At 46.7% G+C, this 21,755-nt stretch overlaps 2 protein-coding genes across 2 annotated transcripts in view; both read right to left on the reverse strand.

Annotated features, from left to right (window-relative positions):
- Positions 1–1,524: 1,524 nt before the first annotated feature.
- On the reverse strand, positions 1,525–8,034 carry LOC125758812 (aminopeptidase N-like). Its single transcript, XM_049416455.1, has 3 exons — positions 7,880–8,034; positions 3,878–3,956; positions 1,525–1,778 (listed from the first exon to the last, which is right to left on the reverse strand). The coding sequence occupies exons 1-3, from the start codon at positions 8,014–8,016 to the stop codon at positions 1,575–1,577; spliced, it is 420 nt and encodes a 139-aa protein (XP_049272412.1). The 5' UTR covers positions 8,017–8,034; the 3' UTR covers positions 1,525–1,574.
- A 1,620-nt stretch (positions 8,035–9,654) lies between these two features.
- Positions 9,655–21,755, reverse strand: part of LOC119396979 (aminopeptidase N) — a 47,149-nt gene continuing 35,048 nt past the window's right edge. Inside the window, exons 14-19 of the mRNA XM_049416664.1 lie at positions 20,188–20,318; positions 17,679–17,734; positions 16,534–16,682; positions 15,188–15,267; positions 15,005–15,118; positions 9,655–9,819 (exon numbers count right to left, since the gene is read on the reverse strand). Of these exons, the coding sequence (XP_049272621.1) occupies positions 15,203–15,267; positions 16,534–16,682; positions 17,679–17,734; positions 20,188–20,318 (401 nt within the window). The 3' untranslated portion in view covers positions 9,655–9,819; positions 15,005–15,118; positions 15,188–15,202. The remainder of the gene's footprint in view (positions 9,820–15,004; positions 15,119–15,187; positions 15,268–16,533; positions 16,683–17,678; positions 17,735–20,187; positions 20,319–21,755) is intronic.

Consider the following 21,755-nt stretch of genomic DNA (forward strand, 5'->3'; position numbering starts at 1 on the left):
TTTTCCTGCTCTTAATATGGGACGTGAATCTTCGGAGAATCATGCAACAAGGTTTTATACTTGAACAACCCACGTGGAAATAAGCTGCTACTTTCCGTTAGCTTTACATTTGTGAAACGTTGCGTTGTTCGTTCATGGCTTATAAACTCCCAAACAAAACCCTGCGAACAGAAGATGGTATACAGCTATCGAGTGAACTCAAAAAGGTTTTCCACTGTGGATTATTATAATATTTCCGGAGTTTTATGCCCCAAAACCACGATACGATATTGACAGACGCCGTAGTGAAGGGCTCCAGAAATTTCGACCCACCGGGGACTCTGCAGATTATCCAACCCTTGTACAAGCTTCTGTCGCCGAAGGCCTGCTGTGCGCTTTTATCCGATCATGATGTAAAAGCGAGTAGCCCACCTCCTAAAATACAAAAAGCCGCTGCAATATTTTACATGCCCAGAATTGCGCGCATATTTGAAAAATGTTCCACAACGTGCCTAATTCAAGGCCAGAAAAAATTTAGCATCCTGTGGAAAATGGCTCTTCCACTATTTGGTGTTCCTTGTACTACGTCAAACACCAAAAGAAATTTAGAGGAGTGAGCAAATCACAGAATCGATAAGATTTATCTGGCTTGTGTAAAATATTACATCGGGCAGACAGGACGTTGAGTCAAGGAATGATTGGAAGAACGCAAGTACAAGGTGAATCGCGAAATTGATGAATGTACTTGAGCCCATTGAAGTACGTGTGCCTGCGCTGCAACGTCCACAACAACGTAGAATCATCACAAAATGCAGAAATTGCATCACACATGATATAATTGAAGTGGGAAAACGCTTCTTCAAAAGCCACACCGATCGCCCACAAGCTTAAGTACGTTTTATTATCGAGTTAACGAATAGCGTTCTGTGGACTGGTCTGGTTTCTTTCGCGCATGGCGGTTGCGCTTGCATCTGTAATGTCTTTCTGAAAATAATAAAATGCGCTCTCTACCCTAATATGCGCCGTCAATAAAAGTCGTGCTCTATGTGCTCTACATTCCAACGAACCCATCGCACAGCGTGTCAAAGGTGTAACCGACACCATTTTCTTGAATGACGGTAGGCAGTTTGGCTAGGTCTAACTGTCCCCACGTGGGAGCGCCCCGCGGTGTCACCCAAAAGGGTGGCACTTCTCAGGATGCTTTGAATAAAGTTCTTCGTACCGTACCGTACGGTAGGCACATATCTAGCCGATCGCAACGTTCACTGACGTCAGCACTCGCAATGCGATAGGATACGCTCCCCGCATTAACGCTTACCAGCTGGTAAACATAGCTGGTAAACTATAGGGGGGCGCAGTTGAATGCGAGAGGAATACGTCGAGTACGGCTGTGGTCAACCCCAGTGTCAATGTTTTGCGCCGCAACTTCGGGGAGCAAGTGTTCATTAAAAGGGGCGGAATCATCATGAACTTGATGACGAAGTATAGGAGGAGTGCCGAGATAGGCAATCACTGAACTCCGTCTAATAAAGTAATACTTTCCCCACATGGGCGGGCTTTATTCTTCGGTCAAATCTGCGCCTCAAACAGCAATGTTATGCTCCGGCTGCTGGCCGGCCATCGCTCTTGGCGTCGTCTGCGTGGGCGAGCCTGTTGTCGAGCCAGTTCTCGATGACCCGTGCGTTCTTGCGCACCCAGTTGATGTTGGCCCTGGCCAATTCCAGCGCCGTCTGGAAAGTGCGCGTCAGCTTCTTGCCCGCCTTCTTGCTCTCCACATTGGTCGCCAAGAAGTGCTCCATCTGCATACCGCAGTATACTTCAAATGCGCGTAGCATTAATTTTAGGAACTTCTCCCCCCATTTTAAACGATCTGAGCGACCGTTGCGGTTTACGCGACCGCGAGGCGCGTTTCCACATCCTGAAAAGCGCAGCAGCGTAAGTTCCGCTCGCCGTCACGTGCGGCAGAGTCACGTGGCCTGAGCGAAAACGTCGTCACGTATGTCGTCATACCACCGCCAAAATTTGAATGAAAAAAAAGGCTCTTCCTGGCGTTGCAAAGTATTGCTATTTTGCCGGTGACAGTGGTTCGCCAGCGTCTCTAGGGGGCCAATAACCTATGCCGTGCCGCTTCGCGATACTCGCTATTCTACCAGCATCGCTATACCAGGGGGATGAAACTTCGCGGTTTTTCTGTCCCGTGACCGCAGCGATCCTAGTGTTTGGGGGCTGTACTACCTACGAGCATAAATGGACATTGTTGTTTTATTTTTTTATTTACTACCAGGTTACCTATTAACTCCGGAGTTTTTAATACGCAAGCGAACCTAAAGGTTGCAGTTCGAGATTGCGAAAATACGAGCGCCACCCGGAGTGGAAAACGGGAACTGCGGCGTTCTATCTCTCACGGCGTAAAAGGGCGTTTCTTGTCGCACGCCCATGTGTGCTACGACCTACGGTGTCCCAAAGGCCGCTTCTACCACCGTAAAATTTGTTTCAGCGAAACTGGCGAAACCCTTGCAAGCTTCAGCGAAAGAGGCGCATGAATGGATTCGCGCCGTCATCACAAATCATGCTGTGCTGAGTGGTGTCGAAATTCTTCCCGCGACACCGGCATAAAATTCTTTCGGATCCCGGCGGACGAAAGGTACGATCTGCAGGCTGCTCCTTTTGTTTTTCTATGCTTGCGCGGCATATCAGGATGCGGTTGCAGCAGTAGCGTAAAATATTCAGGTTGTGTTTTTACTGTATGATTGGTACGTTTAGGCAATAAAACATTCAAACAAACTCTGGTATTTATTCTTCTCTAATTTATGTGTACACGTAAACAAAAACAGTCTTACTTAGAAAAAGTGGTGCAAAAATAGGTGGATGGGCAAGCTTTCATCAATCAGAGCGCAACGATTGCCGTTTTAGTCATATGGCGAGTTGCGCAACAGGAAGAAGGTCGCGCGCTCACCATCTGAATACCTTCCACTCGCTCAACTTTGCTTGCTGGTGCATCCCAATTGAATTTGACGCGCTAAATCGCCCCCCCCCCCTCGCCACTCGTATCCTCAGTCCTCATCAAGATGGCGTCCTCCAGTGCGTGTCTGCAATGCGCCGCCTTCTTTAGTACCGCCCCCAAACACCAGGCGTTCGTCCGGCGCTGCGAGCGAATATCGCGTTCCATGGATGGTACAGGAAGGTTCACTCACCTGGCTATACTGCCAGAACCAGTATCGACAGCGACGTGCCGCTCTTCCAATGACGTCATACGTTCCCACTCAGGTCACGTGACTCTGCCGTATGCGATGGCAACCGAAAATTCCGCTACTGCATGCGGTTTTGGAATACGGAAACACGCGCGCGCGAGTGACGTCACAACAATGCATATCCGCACCGGAAAAACGTAAGTAAGTATACTAAAAATGTTCCCACTGCTCCATTTGAACTCTGCCTGCAAGCGAGGAGCATGCTTTGTCTAGTAGCCAAATCAAATAAGGAAATAACGGTGATAACTGTATGAATTTCTAGAAATATTATACAAGTACGTTGAGCAAAAAATCCTAAAAAAACTATTAATTGGCGATAAGCACTGACAAACTTTAACTATGACGACACGAAAATTCAAGGCACTGTCCGACTGCTTAGCCGTTAGGTTTACACGGCAATATTTTCAGTGAGGGGTGTCATAATTATATTGTGTTCGGAAGTTCGTCATCGGTGCGAGACACGAAATGCGGAGTTCCAGAAGGTTGTTGGCCACGGTGATTAGATGTTTTAACCAATAAATACAAATGCATCTGAAGTAAACGAAAGGGCTGCTACACAAATGGACGCCCAAATCAATAAGTGATTTGACGCGCACAAGGCCTGGTTCGAATAGCTTTTTTTTTTTGCAGAGGTGGGAATGACGTACCTGTTTCAGGTCTTCACTTTTGCGAATGCCTTGTATCGCAAACCAGATGGTGTCCTTAAGCGACGGGCTCTGCCCATACCTATAGGGATATACAATACACATGCCGATCAGGTGCAGCAGAGAGCTAAGAATGACAAAAAACTGAGGTTGTTGGTAGGGATTCATGTTACAAGATGGCGGCCGTACAAAGACGCGCGCATTCAGCGTACTACAGCGCGCGCTGCATGGTCGGTCGCGGAAACACCACGATCTCTGCCATTATAATCTCATGAGTTGCCTGCATTCTGAGAAAGAGATACATTACATGTTACTCTTTTTACCTGATTACCTGCACCTCGTAGCCGTCTTTGAAGAAACTTAAATACAGGGTTTTAACACGAAAGTGTTTCATGCCGGGGTCCACCATGACTTCAGTGACGTATTTCCGTCACGGAAATGACGTCAAAAAATTTACACGACCAGATGGCAAAGAAAAAAAGTTCCGTCAACGGGCATCGAACTCACGACCGCTCGGTCCGCAGCAACAGATGCCGGGCACGCTATCCACTGCGCCACGGTCACAGGCTCTAGAGGCTTTACAAACGCGCCTTTTATATCTACCACTCTCCCGGTCGGCGGGATGGTGTTGCTCTCTGGGAGCGGTAAAGTAATTCGTCATTACTGTGGCCTCCGCGATTAACACCTGCAACGCTTTACACGTCCGTCCCATTCGACGCGTTTTCAATAGAAATTCAATTTTGTCAATGCCTTAACACACCGCGAGGTGGCGATCTTAGCCCAAGCGTCGTAAAAGCGTCGGCCTCGCTCATCATCATCATCATCATCATCATCATCAGCCTGTCTACGCCCACTGCAGGGCAAAGGCCTCTCCCATGTTCCGCCAATCAACCCGGTCCTGTGCTTTCTGTTGCCACGTTATACCTGCAAACTTCTTAATCTCATCTACCCACCTAATTTTCTGTCTTCCCCTCACGCGTTTGCCCTCTCTTGGAATCCAGTCAGTTACCCTTAATGACCACCGGTTATCCTGCCGACGTGCTACGTGGCCGGCCCATATCCATTTCTTCTTCTTAATTTCAACTATGATATCCTTAACCCCCGTTTGTTCCCTGACCCACTCTGCTCTCTTCCTGTCTCTTAAGGTTACACCTATCATTTTCCTTTCCATCGCTCGCTGCGTCGTCCTCAATTTAAGTTGAACCCTCTTTGTAAGTCTCCAGGTTTCTGCTCCGTAGGTAAGTACCGGTAAGATGCAGCTGTTATATACCTTCCTCTTGAGAGATAGTGGTAGACTACTATTCATGATTTGATAATGCTTGCCGAATGAGCCCCATCCCATCCTTATTCTTCTAGTTATTTCACTCTCATGGTTCGGCTCCGCGGTTACTACCTGTCCTAAGTAGACGTACTCCTTTACAACTTCCAGCGTCTCGCCACCTATCGCGAAGCGCTGTTCTCTGCCAAGATTGTTCCACATTACTTTAGTTTTATGCATATTAATTTTCAGACCTACTCTTCTACTTTCCGTATCCAGTTCAGTAATCATGAGCTGTAATTCGTCTCCCGCGTTACTCATCAATGCAATGTCATCAGCGAAGCGCAGGTTACTGAGATACTCTCCATTAACTCTTATCCCTAATTCTTCCCAATCTAGGGCCCTGAAAACCTCCTGTAAACACGCGGTGAATAGCATTGGAGAGATCGTGTCTCCCTGTCGTACGCCTTTCTTTATTGGGATTCTGTCGCTTTCTTTATGAAGGACTATAGTGGCTGTGGATGCGCTGTAGATTTCTTCCATTATGTTTATATAGGCTTCGTCGATGCCCTGATTCCGCAGTGCTTGCATGACTGCTGATGTCTCCACCGAATCAAATGCCTTCTCGTAATCTATGAAGGCTATGTATAGGGGTTGGATGTATTCCGCGCATTTCTCTATCACCTGATTGATAGTATGAATATGGGTCTATTGTTGAGAAGCCTGTACGAAATCCTGCCTGGTCCCTTGGTTGATTAAACTCTAATGTCGTTTAATTCTGTTAGCAATTACTTTGTGAATAGCTTGTAGACAACGACAGTAGCTGATGGGCCTCGTAATTTTCAGGTCCGTGACGTCCCCTTTCTTATGATCAAGATGATGTTGGCATTCTTCCAAGATTCTGGTAGCCTCCCTGTCGAGTAGACACTTCGTATACAGGGTGGCCAGTTTCTCTAACATAATCTCTCCACCGTCTTTCAACAGGTCTGATGTTACCTGATCCTCACCAGCGGCTTTGCCTCTTTGCATTTCCCTTTAGGGGCTTTCTTTACTTCTCCTGTTAATACTGGTGGATGTCAGATTCCTCTGCGCTATTACTGCTTCTTACGTTATCATCCTGACTGTCTCGGCTGCCTCGCTCATAGCATCACGCTAATCCAAACCAAAAATAGATCTGCGACGCGCACCTGCCTCACCTGGCTGTTACACCGCGTTATAAAAATCGCGGCCGGTGGGGGGGGGGGGGGGGGGGAGAGGGGGGGGGCACGAAGCGCTTTGCGTTTCCCTCTAGTCCGGCCGTGGTGTTCAATTGCATTTTAACATGCCACGGGATGGCGAGCAAGTTCTGCGTCCAAAATGCGACGCTCTTCTGGCTATCGCACCTCGTCCTCTGATTACACTTTCACCGTTAACTACTACAGCTACCACGAGGGTCTGTGTAATCATTTAACATGCACGTTATTCGTCGGGATCAAAGTTGGTGCATCCACGTTAAACGGTGCTATAGCTGCCAGACATCAATATACATTGTGCAAACTCTCTTATATCAATGTACAGTAAACATTCAGTTACTTCTGTATGGGCACGCTTTACTTTGGTGTTATTCCGATTCCTATGACGGAGGGATCAACAATCTTTTTTCTAAACAATACAGATCTTTTATCAAAATTATATGACAGTCAGATTCCTGTCATTTTTAACAAAACTTCTTAATTAAATTTTAGTCGTTTATATTAGAGGGTTCTTATGTGTGCCAATTTTCGCATATCCATGTTTGAGAACTCACGAAAGCTGCACGCAATTCGTGATGTCCATAATTGAACTTTAAGGGCGATATCGAAACTGACCGCGCCCGGCGCGCAGGAAAAGCGGCCTTCCTGTTACGTAAGACCGGAACTACACATGACACGGAAGTGACATTTGAATGAAGGCGCACCGAAGCAGAATCTGGTCAGGAAAATCGGCAAGCATTCTGAAATGCGCTAGTAGACGGCTTATTCTTTGGGTGCGATGCTTATCTGTCTCTCTCTTAAACTATAAACAAGCGCGAAAAACCCTTTCGCCTGTCTGCAATAAGAAACGCCGCAGTGTCTGCCACCGAGTTTTATGCTTCACAGAGAAAGGTTGATATCTTTTTTTTTTTTCGAGCTGTGCGCAAGAAGACCGCTCTAAGCACCAAACGCTATAGGCAAAAGTAAGGTGATCCGCTGGCGCAAGTAAGATGACTTGCCGCTTTTCACGAAAAGATACGTTCACGACCCGCCTTCGTTCAAATTTCGTCACTTTCTTATCGCGGGTAGATCAGGTCTGACGTCACAGAGTGGTTGCGCTTTGTGCGCGATCAGTTTCGGTATCGCCCTTTAATTTAGATCTGAACATCTCGAATTACGTGCAACTTCTGTGATTTCTAAAAAGTGGGTATGCCATGTCGTGCACTACAACATTCTAATATAAACAGCTACTCTAAGTCAATCATTTAAACGTTAATTAACGAGTTTTTTTGTTAATTACATGTAAGAGTGTCATTTTACCTGCGGCAAAAAAATTCCACATCAAGTTCGTGAGCGAAAACGACAGGAGCCTTACTATCATAGGATTTTTGTGAAAAAGCTGTATTGTTTAAAAAAAAAGAACACCCTGTACTGTGCGGCAAGTCACCAAAAAGAGTAACAGGTATTTTTCTTTTTTTTTTTTTTTTCTCGTAGAGCCCGGGAGGGAGAAGGACAGAGAATTCTTTCGGTGCTCACTTGTCCAGCAGCGCTTTCCTGTTTTCAATGAAGAACTTGAGCGTGAGGTCGCTGCCCTCGTTGGAGTAGGAGGCGCTCTCGAAGAAGTAGCCCACCGAGTTTTCCATGTTCTTATTCAGGCTCGTCATGTTGCGCATGGAAAACGACAGCAAGCTGCGAGCGAAAATATTTATGAATTCGTCTGTATTTTCTCCTTCTCTTGCGCTGTCAAAATATAGACCAAGATACTTTACAGAAGCCCCATACTTTAAGGGTTTTACACAAACAAGAACATTTTGAATCGTGCAGTACAAAACGAATAACTGATTTCTAATTTTTTCAAAGGGCTGTAAAAACAAATTAGTTTTGTCTTAGACGTATTAACTTTAATTAAATTAGCAGAAAACCAGTCCATAGCCTTAGTTGCCACTGCCTCTAATGAAGTAATGGCATGCATAAAGTTAGTTGCCTTAGCTATAATGAAAGTGTCATCTGCATATTGATATAAACCAGCCGGGACCACATCAACGAGATCGTTCACAAAAACCGGATTTTATTAATAGGAAATCGCTCTTGGCCTGCCCGAGTGAAACTAGCTGGCGTCTTCCATGCAGAAAATTTTGCAAGAGCTGCAAGAATGCACCGCGAAACCCTAATAAGGAGAGCTTGAAGAAAGAAAAATGAAAGAAAGAAAGAAAGAAAGAAAGAAAGAAAGAAAGAAAGAAAGAAAGAAAGAAAGAAAGAAAGAAAGAAAGAAAGAAAGAAAGAAAGAAGAAAGAAAGAAAGAAAGAAAGAAAGGAAAGAAAAAAGAAAGAAAAAGAAAGAAAGGAAAGAAAGAAAGAAAGAAAGAAAGAAAAGAAAGAAAGAAAGAAAGAGAAGAAAGAAGAAAGAAGAGAAGGAAAGAAAAGAAAGAAAGAAAGAAAGAAAGAAAGAAGGAAAGAAAGAAAGAAAGCTTGTACCACAGCGATAAGCATGCAGTTTCGCCCCCCGTTTTATGAAAAAGATTCATTTGACATCACGTGGGCATGATGGGCATGAACGTTGTTAACGTGTAAAAATACTACAGCCAGCTTCAGTTACGGAAGTATATACGAGAAACCTCAAAGGCTTCAAACTTTCCGTAGCTACTCATGTGCCACTGGCGGAGGTTGCGACCACAAGAAGGAACAGCACTGCATTTTCCCATGTACCCCATGGCCCTCGACCTGTCCTCAAAAATCATACCGTCTCAATGTTCATCCAGTCTCAAATTAGTTTCGCTCAATGCAGCACCTTATTGCAGCCTGTTATTTCTGATATAGAGCCAGATCCGTTGGGCGTACGTGACAGGAGTAATGTACAATTGTTTTTTATATATGTATATCTGCTACAACAATGTCGAAGTACACGGGAACCTTGTTCAGCGCCCTCATCCGAGCCAGAGCTTTACATCGACTGGAACGTATCCATGCAGAGAGAATGACAACCTGAGGATGACGGGAAGCATCTTGCACTACAGCTCAAAGACACAAGGACGCAGAAAAAATGGGCACACGAGCGCTGAATACCAGCTGCTAGTCAGGCGCTCGTGAGTCCGCTCGTTTCTCTGTAGTACCAGCATCAATATAATCCAACTCGCCCAAATCGCTACGCTACTCTTCTAAAAAGCCTCTTATATCAAGTAAGCGAGCGAATACATGTTTATGAATTGGTTATAGGTGTACAGCTGTCAGGCGCCACCTGGTTACGCTCATCGGTTACTGTTTCTGCTAGTATGCGATGGCAGCAAATAGGATTGAGTATACCTTAGCAGGTTCTGGTTTCGCCGGTGCATCCCAGGGCGCTCACGATGACATGGGCCTCTTCCGCGCTGCTGGCGTCGCGGATGTGGTCGGCCAGGAAGCGCCAGTCCTGTGTTGTCGCCCAGCCGAATGCCGTGGCAGAGCGTCACCAGCGTGCCCGTCAGGTCGCGCCTCAGAGCACTGCGTCGGTGAGGGTGTCACAATGATAGAGCGGCGCAATATCTGCCGGCGGGAGGCGATTTCGGCAAAGCTTCATGGATTTGTTATTTCATTCCTTAATTCAAGAATTCATCATAAAAGAAGGTGGGCGTCCAAACAAGGCACGAAATCAAGACAACACAAACACCGACTACCACGTGAAAAGGCGCAGTGCGGCCGAAAAGGAAGTAGTCACAAAAAGTTATCGAAAAGATCCTGCAGGAGGCCTGAGAGTCGGTGAAGATGACCGCTCCGTCTGCGCATGTGGTGAAGGCGACAGCGATTGCTGCTTCTTTCGTCGTTCCTGGGTTGACGGTGGCCGAAGCTAACTCGCTACCCCAGGAGTCTACGACGCTGACAGTGTATGCGTTTCTATGCGGATGTTCCTTCGAGCCCGCTTCTTTGGTTTGTGATTGCTTGGCGAGGCGCGTGAGAGGCGAACGGTCCGTTGGGATCGTTTGCGTCGACGCTTCCTTTACGTTTTTGTAGATGTGAAATCCAAGTATTCGTAGATTCTCGACTTTCGAGTTTGCTGTCCTGCTGAACTGAATGTGACGCTGGAGTCGTGCTCTTTGTTAATGGGTAGACTGCATCTCGTTCTTGCTTTCAGGACGACATGGTCAGACTTCTCGAGGGTGCATGCGGAGGCTGGCGCTTCGGAGATAGCTTTTAATTGTGTCTACGGCGTCTTGTAGACAGCTTCTTGCCTCCCAGTGTTCGAAGCTCCGGTACGGAGCGTGGTGTTAGTGCACATCGCATGCGGCAGATCTGGTATGGTCTCGAGTAGCATTGATAGAGAGCCACGTTGAAGAGCAGCGGTGATATGACCGACCCTTGTTGGATACTTCTGTTTGGAAGTCGAAGGCTTTCGCTGCGGATGTTGCATATCCACACGGTTGCCGCGCTGTCCGTCAGCTCGCCAATGCGTAGGCGTTGCAGCCAGTGCCTTCGAGGTTGTTGAGCATTGCGTCGTGGCTAACGTTATCGAAAGCCACCTTGATGTCTACATGGAGTACTTGCTTCGATCAGCTCTTCTGTGAGTAGTAGGGTTACGTCGTGCGTTGAGGATTGCTATCTGGAGCCAATCGCGGTGTCCGGAATGTGTCCGTTATCTTCTAGGCACGGGATCATGTGGTCCTGCACCATGTGTTGGAACAGCTTTCCCACGCACAAGGAGTGAAAGATCGGGCGTAGGTTCTCGATGTCGATAGGTTTGTTAGCGTTGGGATGAGCGCTTACCGCCGAACGCCGGCGGTTCTCCAGCTCGAAACAAATGATGTCCCTTTCACGTAAGGCGACAGCAAAAATTCAATTGATTATAATTACAATTGCTTCAATACAAATGCAATTGATCAGTTACCAATTAGTACGTCATAAAAGTAACTCCGTTACTTCTCTTTTGGAAGTCCACTGTAGGCTTCAGTCCTTCAGTGGACATAACATAGGCTGATAATAAAGTAACTCAATTATTATATTGTAATCTACGACTTCCACGTCACTTTCCATCCAGTTATAAGTTTTTCAGGTATTTAACTTCAACCATATGCATAAGGCGCTCATAAGAATGAGCCATAGGTGAAGCTGTTTTTTTTCTTTTTTTGCAAAAAAAAATATAACTGCAGTTGCCGTCACGGAGCGCCTCGTAGCGGTTTCTCCTAAAACATGCAGGCGCGCTCATGCAGCGTCAGGGGCTGCACGTACAGTCATGCACAATTCAAACAGGAACAGGCTAAGGCCCAGCAAGACGCCATCTTTCGCTTTCACCACCACGCGTAATGTCAGCATGACTTCTGCTTGCAAACTTATTGTGAGGCCTAAGCCATCGCTGGCAACCACATAGTTGGCGGCGCGAGATGGTACACTCGGGTTATATCGCAAGTGACAGCTGTTCTACTTTGTATTTCTACTTTGTGTATTTACTGTTCTACTTTGTATCTCTACTTCTACTTTGTGTTCTACTTTGTATTTCATTTGTATGACACTCACTGCGCAACGTCCTTTAAAAACGCAATGAATTTTCGCTAACGTCGCAAACGCCGTGGATGGCCAATTTGTATAGCAAAGATTAGGAGCGAATGAATGAAAACTGAAAAAGCGAAGCGGTAGCGAGATACCGAATGCAGCGCTGATTATACAGGCCCCACCACTGGCCCTTAAGATAAGCAGACAAATACAGAAAGCTCAGGTTTGTCTACAAAAAAAAACATATCCAGCCAAAAACAGACGAACACAGTAAACGGTAAAGGAGACAGGGAAGCGGCTAGTTCTACTAGATTAATGAGAACTAACAAACAATAATACCTAGGAAAATATAGGGGATGTTATTTGTAATAATTAGGACTATAAATGTGAAGAAAGTAAAGTGGACGAAAAGATAACTTGCCGCCGGCAGGTCCCTGTCGGTTTTTATATACTGTTACAACGAATATCGGATATAACTAACCAACTTATGGTGCCAATGCGACTTCGTTACAACGAGATTGGACCGTATACGTAATCGGTTAGGCGTAAGTCTGAGTTAAGGCGAAGTCAGCAGCACGAGAGGCACAGCACACAAAGCCCCTCGACAGTAAGTCGTCACCATTGTGTTGTAAACCAGTTCACGTATCTACAGGCGTGCGCAGCATTCCCCATCAGGAGGAAGGAGGGGCGAAAAGCTTTTTCTCATCCCCCCCCCTTCGTTGATCGAGTCTAACAGACATGCTTAAGAATGGATGAAAAAATGTAAATGAAGTGATGACCCGCTTCTCACCAGGGGCGTAGACGGGGGGGGGGGGGGTTGGGGGGTTTCAAACCTCCCCCGAAAATTTTCAGTTTTGCTTGTGTATATATACACGCTCACATACAAACACACGCACGAACATACATAAAGTATGATTGAACCCCCCCCCCCCCCCGAAAAAAATTTCTGGCTACGCCCCTGCTTCTCACAATGGTCTGCCTTTGGTCCTTGGCTTTCCGGGAGTAAAGATGGGAAGTAAACAGCTCTTGGAATGCAACACTAAGGGCGTTCGGCCGCCACTGTTGTCAAAAACCTGCGTGGCCATAACCCTGCTCTTTAAACAATGGCGGGACAGGTCCGAGTGGGTAAAAGTCCATGGTGAAAAGGCAGCGCGAATCACACGGCACGCAAGAAAAGATGGACACAGGACGACGCGCTACGAGCAACTTACTTCTTTATTCAGGAAAAAATTATTTGAAACGCAGTTAGACCGGATAAAGCCCAACGAGTCGACGTAAAGATTACAAAAACCAGCGCTCAGCACGATTATCTCACGTGTCGTGCTAGAAAGGCTATCTCACCCTGCTGCAGATGAATAGACGGATGACTAATGCAGCTTGGCCCCTCCCTCCCGATGTGGAAAGCCTCTGTAACCTGCCTCCGTGTGGAGCCCTTGTGCCTGTGCATTGTTGTTTGCCCAAGCAGCGGCTACCTTCTTTGCACTCCTTGCAGCGCAACGCCAGATGCGTAAACGGCCTGCCTACCAAAAAACCGTAGTGCTCCCGAAGACGCACCTTCCGGTTTGCCCAGTGTACAGTCGAGCGCAACTTGAAGGTTATCGCGCGAGCGTTGACCGGCACAGCGTAGAAGGGTCTTAGCGGCACGTTTCGAAAGAGTTAAAATCAAGATTACGCAATCTTCTGTCCCTCGCTGGCTGTTCCATGATAGAATAACCACCCCAACGACGAACTCTGCCTCCTTTCTCTCGATTTCAAGCCCTCCATTCGTTGCGATCTAGCGTGTACTTCGTTGTCTCTAATCGCCGCGTACGATAACGAAACTCCTGGGAAAGATATGGTGAAGCTCCTGCTTGGCACTGCTTCATTACAACGACTTGCTAAGTTGCTCGAAATATCTCGCATTGTCATAAAAAAAAGAAATGAAAATGCGCCTTCTTCAGACAGGAGTGTTCACAGCTTAAGAAACAGCAAAAAAAATTAGACCATCTCCCGCTAAAGGGAACCATGTGTGGATGCGAAGCAGCGGGGAGATGGTTCGCTTGAGCGGGAGATGGTGTAAGTTATTGAGAGGACGAATGAGAATGTATTGAGAACGTATAAGAGAGGAGAGAGAGACGTTTTGTACGTGGTGGTTGAGTCTTTATTTAGACACCGTATGCGATTCCTAGCGTCGGTGCACGCGGCGCTTTGAAGACGACGGGCTTGTGGTCGGTGAAGTGTAGCGTCCAGGGCGTGCGAGAGGGGGGGGGGGAGCGTAGGAGGGCGCTCATCGCGGCGTTGCGCAAGAGAGAATGAGGCGCGCGAGAAGGGGGCAGCGTAGGCGAGGAGAGATAGGGGGAGGGGACGCGCATGCGCAGTGGGGGTGTGGACGCCTCCCGTGGCGGGCTTGTGCTGGCCCCGTATGTCCCGTATGTCCACTCCCGTATTTGCTCTCGTACGTCCACTGGCTTTCGCACGGCATTAAGAGAGTGGCCTCAAGGTACGGAGTCGTGTTCTCCGCGGAAGAGAAGATTGGCCACACTTGCTCCGCTTGAGGCAAGCAAATAGGCAAACCTGAGCGGTGCGATAAGAGAGGCACGTGAAACGGTGTGTTCCTTACGCCAGTGGCGTTGTGTACCGAATACCGTTGTCGTGCGGGAGGGCGCACATTGGGCAAACCGGAAGGTGCGTCTTCGGGAGCACAACAGTTCTTTGATGGGCAGGCAGTTTACGCAACTGGCGTTGCGCTGCAAGGAGCGCAAAGAAGCCTCTGATTGGGCTAACACCAGAAGTGCACAGGCACAAGGGCTCCACACGTGGGATTTATCTGGTCTAACTGCGTTTTAACCCTGTTTTTTTTTTTTTTTCATGAAGAAAAGTTAGTTGCTAGTAGCGCGTCCGTGTCCATCTTTTTTTGTGTGACGTGTGATTCGCGCCCCCATTTTCATCATGAACCAACACCAACTCGGCCAACTTTTATACTTTTTATTATACTAAGTAAAAGTATAGGGCAAACATTGCCCCCCCCCGCCCTTTTAAACTTTTTTTGGGGGGTGGGGGTGGGGGTTGACTGCGTCCCGCCAGCCCCCCTCGTTCACACGACTGTGCACGTATCGCTTGCAAGTATATACATATACTTATTCATATTCGTTCGCGCTTTCAGTGCTTGAAAGGGTCACAGGATGGTGGCGTTCGCATTTCGTTCTAATTAGCCACAGCGACTCACTCTTTCAGGAGGACAGGGCTGTTCATGAAGGTCTTGAAGCTTCTCAAGCAGTCCTCGATACAGGGTTGATAATTGTATTGGCAGGACCAGAAAACAACGTCTTTGCGGATCATCCTGCGAGGAAATGTTGGTTGTCAGCCGGTGTTCATCCGGTTGAGCAAGCGACGAACAGTCTAGCCTCACTTTATTAGCATGCTTTCATTTTTTCTGGCTTCCCAGTGCAGGCGGTCGAAGTGGAACTTCAACAGTCCGTTCATGTAAGTCTGCATAGAGAGAATAAAGTCGCACATTCAGACTCCCCGCTCTGAAAAAAGGGCAAAGCAGGTCCCATGCAGTAGCCTGGCGTGTACATATAATAAAGGTATACACGCATACCTAAATATGACTGATTAAGATGGCAATTACTCCCCATTGATACTCGATTCTTATGCAATACCAAAAACTGTTATCGTTAACTGTGTCTATAAATCTTGCCCAAATTTCTGGAACAACGGGCGGTTATGCTCCGAGCGTCGTTCGCAGTTTTTGTAATGCGTCTCCTGCAAGACAAAAGAACGGAGACGACAGGAACTTAGGTAAGGCTTTTTTTAATCATATCGTGAACATTCCTAAACAGTCAATTTTTTATATATTATTTCGGATCACCACCTGGACACCTATATAAGATATTGCCGGCAACGTTGATCTCGCTTCGCATCAAAGCGACATTAAACCTGTTCAATGGGAATTCATTTTCGCAGGTATGCACTGTAGCAAAAATCAATGAGCGTAACGACGGCGGGAAATTCCTCCTTCGGGATTGCAGTCCGTGTGCATGGTCTATTGGGAGCACATCACATGCGCCCCTTAATGAAAACCAACAGGCAACGAAGCAAAGGCAGGTAAAATGGACGTCATTTGTGATCTTTTGACTGTGTTGTCAAAAAGACAACTTGCCACCGGCAGGTAACGAACTTGCAACGTTCGGATAACGCGTCCGATGCTCTACCAACTGAGCTGCGGCGGCGGTCGTCCTCCCGTCCACTTTATCGGGTATTTATGTGCATGCAAACACAGGTAGGAGTGTTAGCCAGCGTCACTCGTAGCCGTTCGTAGCTCGCCGTAGCTCAACTGGTATCGGGCGCGTTGTCCGGAGGTTGCAGGTTCGGTCCCTGCCGGCGGCAAGTTGTCTTTTTGTCTGCTTTACTTTCTTCGCATTTATATTCGCAATTACGACAATACAATCAAAAGAGTACAAATAACACCCCCTATACCCAGTGGTGTAGGCAGAAATTTGTTTCAGGGGGCGGGGGGGGGGGGGGCTTGATTCGACGTGGGGTCCGGGCGGGTAAGTGTGGTCGAGTGTCATTTTGTGCTCTGTATCCCATGGGAGCAAAAAACTTACGGAGGGGCACGGGCCCGGTGTGCCACCCCTGGCTACGCCACTGCCTATACCGTCCTTGGCTTCATTGTCCTTTGGTTTTCATTAAAGTTGTAACATCAAGCAAAGAAACGAGCCCTTGAAATACCTTCTTCGTTCGCATGCGCACCTGCCACTTGTCGTAGAAGTCCGTAGCTCGTAGCCGGCCGTCGAGCACCTCGACCGTGTTCAGGGACGTCTTGAGCGGCGCGTACGCCGTCTCGTGACGCACGTAGTCCAGAATGTCCATAGGCCACCGCGTAGCTCAAGTCTCCCGAGCTGCGCGCACCGAGCAAGGCGACACAGCGAAGTCACAAACACTCCCACCAATGTACAGTGCATCACGTGAGTCTAGATCTAGGCTTCTTCAGCCCATGCGCGTATCGTATAGCTATCAGCTTTCAATGCGATCCTACCGAAGGCATTTCAGATCAAAGCAGCTCCAGTGTTTCCCTTTTTCTGCTTAAAAGGACGCTAAAGCGAAACGATGAATGGGTTTATATTCATAAAGTGTACCCTGAGAACTCTAGTGTCGTTAATTTCATCAGCATATGTTTATTAATAAGGAGAAAATCAAGGTCAACTACTCGTTTTTAAATTTCGCGCCGAAGCCGAAATCCCCGCGCGTGACGTCACGGATTTCAAAGTGTATTTTTCGTATTTCGGCGACGTGCCTCAACGAAATTTCCTAAAACTTGATATGTTAAGTCTATGGCCTCCTCAGAGGACAATGTATCCAGTTTTCACTGACTAGTAACTGCGTAGGATCAAGTAGACGCCGTCAAAATCTATGACGTCACTCAAGGTGACGTCGCCACCCGCATTTTCTTTTTTTTTCCCTCTCTTTTCGCGCCTTCTCGCTTACCAAACGTCTTCTCGCGGGAAGCATGATGCTTTCGGAAAAGGGAAGACGTAATTTCCAAATATGAGAAAAATCGTTTCTCTCTTTAGTGTTCCCTTAAAGAACGCCAGGTGGTCGAAAATAAACCGACGTCCCCCGCTAAGGACTCGTGATTATATCGTGGTTTTGGCACGTCAAATACTCGCAATTATTATTAGTAGCACATTTTTGGCATTCAAAACGTACTCCTACTGGCGAATAGAAAAAAAAAGGTCTTCGGATAGTGTCCTCGAAAGGGATTTTCGAGAAATGTTTGAAAAATGAGAGCAGAATTCCATAGATCAGGGACGTTCATGATTGATCGCTCGGCCATGAGCGATCTTTTCCGAGCATGCGCGGAAAAAACGTCATAAAATAAATCATAAATTACTCACTGAGCCAGGTCGCTCGCGTCTTGAATCAGCTGCGCACGGTTGGGCACGGGAATCACCTGAAACAATATTTTGTTCTGAGCGGCTCTCCTTCTTTATTTCCTCTTCGCCTTCCTCGGCTAGAGCACCAAGGGTACGCATTAGCCATAACGTTTCGTACTAGCATTTCTAGAAAATGCGTCCCTGTGTATGAGCAATTCTAGAAGATTTCCGGCCAGGAATCTAGAACTCGAAGCGATTTCAAAACTGCCGCCTCGGAGACATAGCGCGTATGAGTCTCAACTCGGCACGCATGCTTACATGAATTGCATGACGCAATAAGCGAGAAAGGGCGAAAGGATTTTCCGTCATGGCATTCGCTCGATTCACGACAACGCTCCAATTCACACGGAGAGCGTTGCGAAGGCTGTAGTGAAAGACTGTGCCTTCAAGAGGATCCATCAGCAACCCTCATACCTTGCGCCCACATCTTCTCAAAGCTGCTGATGGCGAAGTGAAAAAATGCAGTCCACGGACACTTCGAAGGCAAAAGCTTAAACAACATTTTGATAGGCATACAACTGTTATTTATTTAAAAGGTGTGGAAAAATTTGTTCTTATGGAAGGGGATTTTAATGCAAAATTACACAGTCGTTTCATTTCTATCGCCATTGGTCAGGTCGGAAACTTAGGAATTACATTTACGTGCTTCACAGTTAAAGCCGCTTATCTGCTCAAAACTGATCAACCCGCGTGGACATAACCGAGGGCGGATACAGTGCCATCTTTCAACGTTTCCGTGGCTTATTATATGTAAAGCGGATTATATTGGTAATATCTTTTTCACGGTATAACCTGACTAAGATATCGTTAGCTAAAATGAGTTGCACTTTCTTCAACGCTTGCTAATAAATTGTTTGGTACGCAGAACAATGGAACAATTTGATTACGTAGACGAAAGCACAAGCACGTTGCGCATGCGTTGGCGAAAAGTGGATGTATTAGCCTGTATTCGTCAGGGGATAAACAGTTGCAAGTGAGCTCCAGTCCTTTCTATTTGTTCCTTCGTGTTTCTGTGTGATCGTGATTTGAAGTTAGCTATTGATTCCATATTTACCCATAAACAGCGTTGCCTGTTTATTTGCCCAGATTGAGCGATACGCATGCACTGAACAAGCCGTGCTCTTCACTGCGCTGTGAATACACCACGATTGGCGGAATATATTCTAAATGCTTATTTAACAGATGTAAGTCTCGTCGTGGAAATCAGGATCGAACCTGAAAAACTAAGTTACGACTAACACGCATCCTCAAACGAAGGTGCTCGTTTTAATGATAACCGAATTAGCTACCCGGACCGTCATTATCATCAGCAGCATAGTCCTATAATAAGTCGCATAGGCACCGCTAGGGTACAGTGGTTATGGTGCGCTGCTGCTGATACCAAAGACGTGGGTTCAATCTCGGCGGTGGTGGTCGCATTTTCGATTAAGGCAAAAATGTCTGAGGCCGTGTACGTCATTCGAGGTGCACGTTAAGGAACCACAGGTGGTTGAAATTTCCGGAGCCATCCAGTACGGCGTGCCTCATGCATAATGATATCGCAGTCTTAGCGCGTAATTCCCTAGAAATTATTAGTTACGCCTCTGCCCACTGCAGGACGAAGGTCTCTCCCAGTGGTCTCCAACTTACCTTATCCTGTAAGAGCTGCTTCCATTTTACACCTGCGAGCTCGTTAACTTCGTTGCTCAGTCTAATTCGCTGCTGTCCTCGGCTTCTTTTCTTTTCCCATTTCACCCATTTCGTTGCTATAACTGACCACCCACTATCTGTCATAAGCATTGCGTGGCCAGTGGAGGTCCACTTCTTTCGCTTAATGTACACTAGAGTATTGGCCACCCCTATTTGTTCTTTGACCCGTTTTCTATCTTCCGAGCCTTTCGGCGTTCAGTTATGTCCCATCGTACGCTGCGTGGTTCTTAAGGTTTTCTCGAGTTTCTTTGTTATCATCCGTTTCCGCCCCATGTGTTAGAACTGGCAGTATGCAAATGATTGCGCACTTTTCGCTTTAGGGACAGCGGCAGATTCCCTGTCATAATTCGGGAACGCCTGAATTGTAGCAGCCGATTGACGTTAATATTGCAGCGTAGTTTGCACCTATCATGCTGCTAACAACTGCATTGAAGCTTGCAGAGGCGTGGCTAGAAACTTTTTTCAGGGAGGGATTCATCCATACGTGTATATTCGAGCCTGCCTTTGTATGTGTGCCCTGTATACACACATGCATACACACAAACTTTGGCCGAGGGGGGGGGGGGTGAGTGAACCCCCTCCCTCCTGGCTTCACCAGTGGAAGCTTGGCTATGTGGACAATAGTGATCGGATCTTCAAAACAAAATGGCACAGAGGGCTGCTCAGGGAAATGTCCACAAGTTTCTAATGACGCTTCGCCATTTCCTTTTTTCTTTTTGACGCGGCCAGACGTGCTTCGCTGCTGAGATTCATACACAATTCGTTCACAGGGAGGCCTTACCTCTGGAGCAATGAGCAGCTGTCTTCGAAGAAGGGCCCAGTTGTCGACGTCGTAGTTGACCTTGTAGTAGCCGGCCGACTGCAGGTTCAAAATGATCCACTCGTTCTTCTCGGGAAGATTTTGCAGCATGGCTGAAGAAAAGAAAATACACTTGTGACATCGGGCTGCAGGGATAAATGTAAGGGCACAACACAGCACCACTACAGAAGGTCTACGGGCAGAAAGGGTCGACACGCACACACAAACAAAAAATAACGGATAACCTCGTTGTTATTAATGATATCTGGGGTTTTACGAGGCATGCCGTAGCGGAGGACTCCAGATAATTTCCTTTAACGTGCACTGAAACGTTCCTTTAACGTGAAGCGAAAGTAGCGCACCTGAAATAGTACACGGACCTCTAGCATTTCGCCTCCATCGAAATGCGACCGCTGCAGGCCGGAGTCGAACCCGCGTCTTTCGAGTCAGCAGCCGAGCATCGTAACCCAATCTCACTACATTGTCACGCATGAAGGTGTAATCGAGCAAATAAGGATACATCAGTCGTCTTTTTTTAAAGCATAACTGTTGCTGCGTACTAAATAGAATCCTTTGTTAACATATTGTTGTTCGTCTTCAAAAAAAATAATGTTTTGTTCATTCTTTGAACAGGATTCACTCTTGTTGCAAAAATGGCTCTACCTTTCTGTTGAGACAGCCTATATACATCCTGTCACCACTTTCGTGTTTCTGCAGAGTCGACCTTCTTGTATACTGACAATGCGTAATGTTTTCTGCATACAGACTGCGTCTGTACTGCATAACTGAACCTGCAGACTTTCTGAGGCCTGAGTACAGGCATCATGCTCGCTCTGTTCAGTTGTGCAGAATTACCTTGGTATGCAGGAATTCTACACTCTGTCAATATCTAACAGACGCTAACTGCGAAACATTATACAATTAAGTTGGTGTCACTGCTATCATTAATTAAAAATGGTTCCCAATATCTTCTGCGTCAGCTGGTGAGTCACGATTCTAAAAACAGTACAGCTCCTCGCTGGGGCTTTTCGAAGCAGCTGAATCGTGGCTGTATAAGCCGATATGGTTGCTACTTATGTGTCGCGTGCGCATACTTTCGAAATATTGTGCTTGGCGCATTACTCGAGTGTGGATATATCGCAACCTAGATTCATCAAAAGTGAGTCTATGTTAAAAAAATGAGTACCAAGTCACATTCGCGAATTTGACCCTCTTGTACAGTCTCTGTCGACGTTCCAAATTTGTTCCCGACTAAGAAGTTCTGCTCGCAATGTTCTTTTTTTTTTTCTTTGCTTCCTTTACACTTTTGGGAGTCAACTATACATCTGATGGAAAATCCCTGAAAGAGATTTACCCTGACGACAGCTTTTGTTTCTAACTACAGCAATGACGCTGCGGTAATGACTGTATAAAAACGTGTTTCATTTCGTAAAACGTAGGTGACAAAGATATTAGGAGAGCGTCAGAATGTCTGCACATACTAACAAACAGCGTGAAAAGCTAGAGATAAAAGGGAACGACACGGACGAGCGGTCGTCCCGTGTTGTTCT

The sequence above is a fragment of the Rhipicephalus sanguineus genome, chromosome 6 (assembly GCF_013339695.2).
Source record: "Rhipicephalus sanguineus isolate Rsan-2018 chromosome 6, BIME_Rsan_1.4, whole genome shotgun sequence".
In the NCBI taxonomy this organism is placed as follows: domain Eukaryota; kingdom Metazoa; phylum Arthropoda; class Arachnida; order Ixodida; family Ixodidae; genus Rhipicephalus; species Rhipicephalus sanguineus.

Coding starts and splice junctions, on each gene's coding strand:
- LOC125758812 (XM_049416455.1), bottom strand. CDS start 8,016: ATGCGCAACATGACGAGCCTGAATAAGAACATGGAAAACTCGGTGGGC. Junction 3,957..7,879: donor AGGAAAGCGCTGCTGGACAA/GTGAGCACCGAA, acceptor ATATCCCTATAG/GTATGGGCAGAGCCCGTCGC. Junction 1,779..3,877: donor AAAGTGAAGACCTGAAACAG/GTACGTCATTCC, acceptor TGCGGTATGCAG/ATGGAGCACTTCTTGGCGAC.